This window comes from Juglans regia, chromosome 8, assembly GCF_001411555.2.
Source record: "Juglans regia cultivar Chandler chromosome 8, Walnut 2.0, whole genome shotgun sequence".
Taxonomy (NCBI): Eukaryota; Viridiplantae; Streptophyta; class Magnoliopsida; order Fagales; family Juglandaceae; genus Juglans; species Juglans regia.
In genome coordinates this window covers 26,961,890-26,972,245 of record NC_049908.1, presented here as the reverse complement: position 1 = coordinate 26,972,245, position 10,356 = coordinate 26,961,890, and the positions used below count along the sequence as shown (strand labels likewise).

The 10,356-nt window shown below is 35.7% G+C and overlaps 1 protein-coding gene across 1 annotated transcript; it reads right to left on the bottom strand.

Annotated features, from left to right (window-relative positions):
• Window positions 1–1,936: 1,936 nt before the first annotated feature.
• On the bottom strand, window positions 1,937–9,316 carry LOC109022037 (protein CROWDED NUCLEI 4-like). The gene is made up of 8 exons (XM_019004822.2): window positions 8,979–9,316; window positions 7,135–7,344; window positions 6,779–7,032; window positions 5,742–6,012; window positions 5,564–5,647; window positions 3,527–5,385; window positions 2,988–3,357; window positions 1,937–2,478 (listed from the first exon to the last, which is right to left on the bottom strand). The coding sequence occupies exons 1-8, from the start codon at window positions 9,183–9,185 to the stop codon at window positions 2,470–2,472; spliced, it is 3,264 nt and encodes a 1,087-aa protein (XP_018860367.1). The 5' UTR covers window positions 9,186–9,316; the 3' UTR covers window positions 1,937–2,469.
• Window positions 9,317–10,356: the final 1,040 nt, after the last annotated feature.

The window sequence follows — 10,356 nt, the reverse complement described above, 5'->3', positions numbered from 1 at the left end:
ACGTGTTTAAGTTTCGAAACATAGCTTTGCTTAGTAAATCACACCTTTAATTCCTGCATTTAAATATCAAAGATTTGATAGTTGACATCTTTTAAGAAAAACATAATATCTTTTGACATGATTAAGCAATTTAAAATTAAAACGAGCTTCGTTTGTAACTTAAATCTATCTCAACTCATAATTATAATTTTTTCAAATCTCCACATAAAATATAATAAATAATTTAACTTTTTTAAATCTCAAAATAATAATAATATTAAAAACTAATATTCTAACAATATTTTATCATTCAACTCAACTCAACTCAAATCAACATCCAAACACAGCCTAAATATTTAAAATACTCTTATCTTCTTTTCTCTTTAACACTCCAACTTCTTTATTAGTCAATATTAATTTATTTCGACTAGATGCCACGTTTAACTAATTCCACAATTGCACTATAAATATAATAAAAAATAGAAGATAATTAAAAATGACTATTTTTATGTTGTGCATCAGTACGCATGTTTATCATGACTATAATTTAGGGTATGTTAACTTGTTAACACCTGAGATATATAGAGTGTTCTTTTGATTACGGAATAAGAAACCAAAGCATAGTATTGTTATTATTGTAAATATTACGCGAGCACAACATTAATTATAGAATTGAGTGGTAGCTAGTCTCATTTCATCAATTTTTCTTTTCTAATTCGAATCTCGAATTTTAGAATTTTTAACATTTTTAATAGCTGAAACGTTAGCACGTATGGTTATATGCGTAAAATTATACCTATAGATAGCATTTTTCAAATATAATTTTATTTCCCGAATGTGGATAATGCAGTACTCTCAACTTACCACCATATATATATCATGTAATGAAAATTGTTTATATAAACATCATTTTTAATTGGCATGCATGGCATTCTATGATAGAATGAACATACTTGGGAGCACTATGGTATTATTGAAGTGTTGCTCCTGTTAAGTAAAATGGGTGGAAACCCACTTATTGGTTCTTGCGAGAGGTCCCAACTTTTGCTAACTCAACGTTAGGGATGCTACTTGCCCATGTGGGGGCAGGGTAGCCCCTTCTGGGTAGGGGCTAGGCTTATCACCCCCGCATCCTAGGGGCGTGGTGCAGGAGTGGGGGTAGACACCTCATCCCACTAAATTCAAAAATTATTTATGGTCTAAAAGTGATAAAAAAAAACTATCTAAATTGTAATTTCAAACTTGTAAATATGACCATAATTTAAAAAATAATAACATAGTTTTCAAATTTTTTAGTGTATATTTTGTGTAAGTTATAGTGTGATATAATGTGACCTTTATATAGGAAGTCAATACAATACAAGTGTCTTATTTAAGCAATGTGAGTCAGGCTATACCACACTATAACTTGCACATATTAAATAAAAATTATACTTGTTACATATTACTATATTTATATATAGTAAAGTTATTAATACATATTTATAAATATATATATAAAATATATGTAAGTAGGCGGAGTCGGGGACTGGCCAAGGATCCTGCCCCCCACATGGGAGAAGCGGGGTGGACGGGGGCGAGGTAGTGGGGTGCTGGCACCTGCTGCCTATCCCTACTCAACGAGCATCTTTGGGCACCATGCAAAGAGTGCAAGAGAGAAAAATAAAATCCGTAGTGCATCAGCCAATCAGGGAAGTAAATTCTTGAACACTTTTTTAATTTTAAGCCTTGTTATTCCCTGCAAAATAACAAACCCCATAAACAAATCTTGGCCATGTATTAGCGGTTTTAATTTAAAATTTGAGTTTGTTGCAAAATCACTTGAGATTTTCACGTTTTCCCAATTTGTAGTATCAGTTTTCAACTTTCACATAAATGATAAACAAACTCGTTCTAACGGGAGGTTATATAAGAATACCTAATTGCAAGTTTATTCGTGTAAATACGGACCTAATTGCAACTTTCATGAGTCCCTTCAATTATTTTGAAAGCGAAAAGGGTCACAGTATGAGAACAAGAATCACATTAACAGTTCAAAATACAGCAAAGCATACAACCCAAAAAACTAAAGGAGACCAGTCTAACAAATGCATGCTAAAGCCTAAAACACTACCCTACGGCTATTTCAATATACAAATATCAGCAATCCTCACCAGCTCTAGAAGAAAACTGCACATACAAAGCCAATAAAAGATTACACAAATTTCTCAATATATCACACCGACTGCCGACTGGAGTCATTTACATGATATTTATCCCACTTGTAAGAGGAAGAGATGTCACCAGCCTTATAAGCAACTCATAAAGGAGTGAAGAACACAGATTTTATCCATTGCGGTATGTAAACCATAGGTGCATCCAATAAAAAGCCAAAAATATTTTACTTCTGCTTTGACCTTGTCCACAACTTATGCTCAACGACATCCTTTTCAATATAATATGGCAGCACCATGATGTTCAACTTCCTGTTTACTCTTGTCTGGTCTCTCTTCATTGAGACTGCATGACAAAGACATTCATAAGAAAAAGATTAGAAATCAGCAGGATGAATGAGCAACTACTCAACAATGCAATAACCATATAAAATGTAGGCCTATTTGATATAAATTGAGCACCCATGGATTGGGACCCTACGAAAGTTTCACAAAGAACTCTCCTAGTTGCAGAAGCCATCCGTCAACGAAAAGCACCACATGGAGCAGCATTAAGATCATGACATAGGAAAGAAGATGAAAGGAGCAGAAACAAATCACAAATAACAAACAAGCAAAATATCACAACCACCTAGCGAAGAACAAAAAGTCCCCCAGACTGAAAAAAGATAAGTCTTATAACTAAGAACGACATGTACTTTCAATATGTGAAAACGAAAATATTGAACATGAAATAGAAATTTCAGAACAACCTGATAAATGATTAAACAAAAACCACTATAATCACCACTATAATCTCATATACCCACACATAAAAACATCAACACAAGCAACATTTGAAAACACGGCAGCCACCTGAAAATGATCACTATCATGCCCAACATGAATTACTTCCTGTGGATTTTCTGGTGCCTTGGGGCAACAGGGAAAGACACCATTCTGTACATGTGAAGAATTTGCATGACCATTTACTCCTTGATCTGGAGAAATATTTATTACTTCATCTGGAGAAATATCCAGTTCCAATTCTCCAACAGGATTCAACAGGCTGACTAATTTGTCTTCATTTGTGAAGTTGTGAGTGCGGGTTGTCTCAAGAGTCACTTCTGAGATTTGCATGATTTTATCTACAAAAAATGCACCGGCCTCTTCAGCACTTTCATTAGTCTGAGAGGATGACAATGCACGCTGATCCTCAGGAATATTTTGTTGGGAAGAAATTACACTGAAACCAAATAAACAAATATTTAACAGAAACATATAAATCATCAATTTACGCTTTTAAGAACCAGAAGCTCATTTCATATATTGCATTCAAAATCTCCAAGAAATGCAATACAATTATACAAGCACTAAGCTAGAGCAAAAGAAAGGGATTGACTTCAAGGTCTTACCTCTCAGTAGAGGCCCATTGAGCTGCAGGGCCATCTTCTTGTTGCCTCCTTTTCTTATTGTTCTGTGTTTTCTCTAGTTGTAAATTAACACCGTCGTTGGATTTAGAGGGTATAACTCTTTTTTTCCTTCTAGCCAGAAGTTCTTGCTCAGAAATTGAAGGGGCACTCCTTTCACTTGCATATTCTTTGATTTCAGATTCGGTACAATTTGCTTCTTTTACAACCTCACCAACAGTGGGCACTTCAACTATCACTTTTGGCTCACAAAGTGCATATCTCACCTGTTGTCTCTCGCTGAGAATTCTGTTTGACTTCTCTTGCACATAGTTTTGCCTGTTGCTTGCATTTTCATGGTCAGATGTTAAAGACCTTTCTTCATACTTCACAGGAGTCTTATCAGGAGAACGTTTGAATATTAATTCCGTGCAGCGTTTAATCCAAGAGTAACGAGCAGAGTTTTGCATGGAAGCACCATCCATATCACCCTTAGATTGAGAATCGAGCAAACTGCTAATGTCGGTAATATCTGTCTCTTTATGTGAGTCAGCCTTTTGTAGAAGAGTCTGCTGCTGCAAAATTCTTTTTGTGGAATTCTTCCGCTGGCTTGGTTTGGAATCAGATTTTTGCAACTCAGCAACTACAACACTATCTGAAGCAACTTTCAAATCCTGCAGCTTCTTAAGGTCTTCAATCTGGGAAAGAATCTCTTCTCTATCTGCATGTAATAGCTCTCTTTGCTTTTTTAATCTCTCGCTTTGGACCTTAAGGGCCTCAATGCAATTATTTAGCTCTGCCCACTCCCTGTTTCTTTGTTCACGTTCAAAATTTATATCAATTCTCTCAGTTTCAAGCCTCTTCATTTCTAAAGCAACCTGTTCCAGCTCCTTCTCCACTTTTTCCTTGAGAGAGCTTATACACTGAAGTTCATTTTTCTTTTCTTGCTCAAAGGCTTTCTCCCTCTCCCTCAAATCACTCTCTAATTCTTCACGTCTTTTTTCAAAACAATTCTCCAGTTCCCTCTTATGCATATCAATATCCAGTAAGAAATCTGCACGTTCTTGTTGCATCTTGCTGAACCACTCAGTACGATCATGCACCATCTTATTCATAAAGTCTTCCCGCTCAAGGTTTAGTGCCTCAATATCACGTTTACACTGATCTCGCATTGCAACTTTTTCCAGTCTAAGGCTATCATGTTCGTCCTTAATAAACTTGGAAAAGGCCAGTCTCTCTTCAGCTACGTGTTCTGCTTCTTTCCGTAACTCTACTCTTTTTTCATCAATAAACTCCCATTCAGATTCAAACTTAGCCTTTTCTATTTTCAACTTATCATAATCAGCCAAAAGCCCATTTTTTTGAGCCCTAATAATATCTATTTCTTCTTTAAGTTTCATCTCCAGAACCGATAACTCACTCGTTTCAGTTTTCATGTCCTCTAACTTCTCTTGTGCGCAATCAACTAGCTTCTTTCTGTCTTCCAATGAATCCAGTGACTTTTGAAGCTCTACTTTCATTTTCTTAACCTCTTCTTTTTCTTCAAGCAAATTAGCCTTATTAAGCTCAAACTCCTTCTCAGTAGCACTAAGGCATTTTTCTTTCTCATCAAGTAGATTTAATGTCTCTGCCACTTCTTTCTCCCTGTCTGACAATGCCCTTGATTCAACCTCCAACTCACGTTCCCTTTCCCATATTAGGTTCTCCCGCTGCCTAAGATCCATCTCCTTCAACTCCCAAGCCCGACTCTTAGCCTCAATTTCATCTTCAATTGATTTTCGCCTCACCTCCAGCTCAGCTTCAAATTCAGACTTCCTTGTTCTCAAAGCAATTTCATGATTGGCAATGGCTTTTTGTAATTCATCCTGCATTGTCCACCCAAGCAATAAAATAAGAAAAATAGAGTAATGACCACAAAGGAGTCCAGCTTTCTCTATTGCAAAAGATTATAAGTGTTGGCTAAAAGAATTCCAAGAAACAATCCATGCTCCGCTTTATAATTATAAAAAAATGACATAAGGAAAAAAAAATTAAAGAACTCACCGATTCCTTGCTCGCAAATTTTTGCTGTAAAACAAGAAGGCCTTGCTCTTCCTTGTTCAGCAAAGCTTCCTTTTTAATGATATCCTAAATAAACCCAAAAGAGAACCTACATAAATGAAGTTTCCCCTAAACGGAAAAATCTTACAACAAAATAAAATCAGGAAATACAAATATGAACCTGCTCCCTTCTTGACAGGGAAGCCTTAGCCAGCTCCAGATCAGATCTCTCATCATTTAGAGCTCTAAGTTCCTTCTCGATATTCGTCTTTAAATCCTCTCTCTCTCTTTCAAGTTGATTTATATCCTGAGATCTACTAAAAATGTGATCCTCTCTCTGGTTTAGCAAAGCTTGCGCATCAAGTAATCTTTCATGTTCAAGCTGCAAAGCTTTCTGCCTTTCAGTCAAAGATTGCCTCTCAAGAATGATCTCTTTCTCCTTTTCATCACAACTAAAACATAAAGACAACAAGGAGATCATGAAGGTACATGTAGAGCAAGTCTTGAACAAATTTATGACCATTGTGTGACTATGGCCTTATATGAAAGACAATAAAGAAATTTCTTCTGAGTTGATGACAAGTTGAAAACTTCTGCTCTGTTTCAACAGTTAGCCAAGATGAAATGTCAGTCCACAAAGAGGTGCAACCTTATGGTCTTGCATGGAATTCTTTCATAAACTAACTTATGACATGGCGTAGAGAATAAGAAAACCATGTCCACATATAAAAAACAAAGTTTGGTTACTAGAAAAAGAAAAGGGAGATTAATTACATTTTCTGTCTTCATCTCTGTAACGAATGAACAGAATATCTAATCCCCTCTTCCTGTATCTTGATCAAACAAAGTGTAAGGACCTCTCACAAAAAAGCACTTGCGCAAATGCTTTATTGAAAGTTGTAACAGAACATAGATTAAGAGAGTCAAAGAAGAGGTAATATGAAACTCAACAGTGTGCAAGACATTTTAGAGAATTTAACTACCAAATTCAAATGGAAACACCATTTTGCAGTCCACTTCAGGTTTTTGTGGCCTTCATTATGACTTTGAGTAGCATAATGAAATAAAAGAAGAGCTTAGAGATCTCATGGAAAGATACTCCTTGAGCATTTTTCTCAGGCAAATTTTCCTACTTGAAACTAATAAAATCCCGCTAGAACACAGGCACTTTACAAAGTGATTTCCAAAAAATGTGATATAAATGACTAGAACACATACTCAGACTTGAAAGATATGATATGCCTCCTAATGTCATCTTCACGTGCTTCAACATCCTGCAGCTTTTTTTCTGCGGCACTGTTACACCGGCTCGCTTCTGCTTGCAAAGATTCTGCTGAATGCAGCTTTGCCTCCGCTTCAGTGAACTTCTTCTGAGCATCCTCTACCATAGTGCGTGCTTCAGCCAATTTCCTCTCAGCTGAAACCTTTATTTCAGCAGATTCCGCACGCAACTCATGCAAGGCTTTCTCAAGCTACAGAAATTCATTGAATAAAACATAAATAATGATGACAGAGGTCATATGGGAAAGGAAATTTTTATTTAATTTAAAGGATGACCATGATGATAAGCTTACGCTTGCTATACACTCATCCTTGACGACTACAGCCTTCTTCAGACTCTCTTCTTGTTTCCTTGCCTCAGATAAAGCAGCTAGGCGTGCAGCTTGATCACACACCCGCATTATTTCAGCTGTTTCTGCGGAGGTTTTTATCTGCTCGTACTTGGAATCCAACTCCTTTCTTTCCAATAAAAGAAGGCCCATGTGGTGTTGGTGTTCAAAGATCTGATAGTGTTGCTAATCAGATATACATCGAACAAAACAACTAATAATAAATGGGTATGGCTAGGATGCACCTCATGGGATAGGTATAAATGTAATAAAAAATATGAAAATAGAGCCTAGATAGAGTAGCAACATTCAATGCACATACCCAATAGACACTAAAACCAAATAAGTTTGAAACAGAAGTGAGCTGCAAATGAGATCAAATGCTATTTGATTACTCAATAACAAACAATCCCACAGGAATTTTTTTTTTTTTTTTATTGGTATTGGGTGTCCGAGAACAGCGTCCCAATTAATCCAGGGGTTGCACATGTTCTCAACAAGGAGTTTCCCGCAAATGCACCTTCGGTAATTCAAGGGGAAAATCCCCAAGTCCAATGGCCCCTAGAGATTGTTTGCACCCAAGAGGACTCGATCCTCAGACCTAGGAAGGAGCATACCACCAAGAACAAGGCATTTACCACTTGAGCCAACCCCTAGGGGTTAACAATCCCACAGGACTAGCAATATCTTATAGAACCAAAAACATCAACAGCAAGAGGTCAAAATTCCGCTCTCTTGAATCTAAAAAACTATATGTATGAAAGCATGCCACCATCTCCATCATCACTCATTTACAATTAATGACATACCATCATAAGGTACTCTTATGCTTAGAAAATGGATAAATACATTAAATTTAATAAGGGGGCACACGTACTACTTGAGATTCTCTTTCCAATAATAGATAATGTAATAGACAAACACTCTAGCCTACACAAATTGATTTCCACCCGTAAAGTACAGTCGACAAGAACTATTGAAACTTATAAATATGACATGCTGAAATCGTTGATAGTCACTTTCCTTCTCCTCATAAATGTATTTTGATAAGACAGACAAATTTTATTTAAAACAAAAAGGTATTATCCAGGTACATGAGGAGTATACAAGAGATACACCTAACAAAGAGGTGAAAAGACCAAGATAGTCCCAGAATCTAGAAATTCAACAAAAAATATAAGCAGCCATCCAATGGTAAAATGTATTTAAAAGAGGGCACACCACCAACTTCTTGTAGTCTTCAAAGCTACACACATTCCTTTCTCTCCAAATAAACCACATTAAGCAAGAGGGAATCATTTCCCAATAGAAAATGATGCTGATGACTACCAAACTGTCCTTTCTAACAGATGGAGAGATGCACCACTCCACAAGGCATGATCCAATCAATTCCCATTGGATCAAAAATGGCCTTACATAAGGTACTAGAAATCTCGCAATGAAGTAGAAGGTGATTAATGGATTCCTCACAATTTTTTTTTTTTTTTTTATCGGTATGGATTCCTCATAATTTTTTCCAACGTTATTAGCCCTTCACCCTCTATTTTAATAACAGAGAATCAAAAGAACTCAATATGTCCAAATAGTTTGCACGAATTTCATATGTTTTAAGAGTTCACATATTTCCACATAAGTAACCAAGAAAAGCTAAACAGCCGGACAAACTCCCCCAAGGCCACCAAAACGCTATATAAATAAAATAAAAATGCTAAAATAAGCAGATAATAAAAAAATTCTATTATTCAGAAAGAAAGAAAAATAGAAATAAATGAAATTTAAAAATATATATATTTGGCAAATTAAAAAACCTCAGCTTCAAGCTTTGCAATATAGGTTATGAGTGCAGCCTTGTCACTCCGTTTGATTGAATCCTCATCGAAACCGGCCTCTTTAAGGCGCTTCCAGATGGTTTCATCGCTGAGAGGGGTTTTCAAAATCCTAGAACCAGGCGTAATCGACAAAGGCCGAGCAGAAGTCGGTGTGACCGCTAGGCGTTTCGGTTGCGGAGTCGCCATCTCCGTCCGGTTCGGAAACCCTAAAAGAATCGCCTTTTTGGGGAAGGGGAGATTCGGCTACTGTTGATCTATAACTCGGCACTACCAGTGTCCCACGTTGCACTTAGCTTCTTTCTCTCTCTCTACAACACAGTGTAATGCTGACTTGGGTTTACGGGGACTGGGACTGGGACTGGAAATCGCGCGACGTCGTTTGCTGGGGTTTTACAATCTTTCCTTTTTGCACGATTATTTTCTTAATTTACTCGGATTTTTAATTGTATCAATTTACTTCTTGAATTTAAACCTATTTTTTCAATATCGATCCTTTGTCAGATTTTCATTACTTTATTTCACGAAAATTAAATACCAAGTGTCCATGTAATAAATCTCACACAGTAAAATAATAAATATTAAATAATATAAAAAGAGATTTTAAAATTTAAAAAGAATATGAAATCCTAAAATCACTCAAAAATTAAAAATAAATCAAAACCCACAAATTATAGTTTTAATAGACTCAAAAACTAGAATTTACAACAAAAAAAAAACTAACGATCTGAGTTTTTTACTAAAAAAACACAGAATATAAGGACAAAAAAATATGAAAATTACGAAAAAAAAATATTAAAGCCAAAAAAAATATTTTGAGTTTAATTACTATGTGAAATAAACTCTGGAAAATTATAGATAGAATTGACCGAATGAAACCGATGATACCTAGTACGTTGATTAATTATGTTGATATATACTTGAAAGTCTAGACTAGGGCTAAGCAAAAATCCGATTTTGACTCCAACTGTAACACTCGGACTCAGCACTAAACCCAAGCCAAGACGTGTTTTATAAATTCATTTATATTTTTTATTTTATTTTTGGTTAAGGGAAACCATTTGAGATTTATCTAGTAATTTTTGAATAAATAACGGGTCCAAAATATTATTAATGCGGAATATAATTTTTTTATTGAGCTTGTAATTAGGTTAAAACCTATTTAATAATTTACAGACCAAGCGTGCATTTTTTTTATAATGGCCCAAGTTTTTATTCTAAAAACCCAACATAACTACACAACAATTCTATGCATGATTATTCCTCCTCTTTCTTCCTCTAGGTTTCCAGCTTTCTATATTTATGTACACTCTAAATACACAAACTCACTCTCTACAGACCCTCATACATGGACAGCCAC

Coding starts and splice junctions, on each gene's coding strand:
- LOC109022037 (XM_019004822.2), bottom strand. CDS start 9,185: ATGGCGACTCCGCAACCGAAACGCCTAGCGGTCACACCGACTTCTGCT. Junction 7,033..7,134: donor AGGATGAGTGTATAGCAAGC/GTAAGCTTATCA, acceptor GAATTTCTGTAG/CTTGAGAAAGCCTTGCATGA. Junction 6,013..6,778: donor ATCATATCTTTCAAGTCTGA/GTATGTGTTCTA, acceptor TTTATGTTTTAG/TTGTGATGAAAAGGAGAAAG.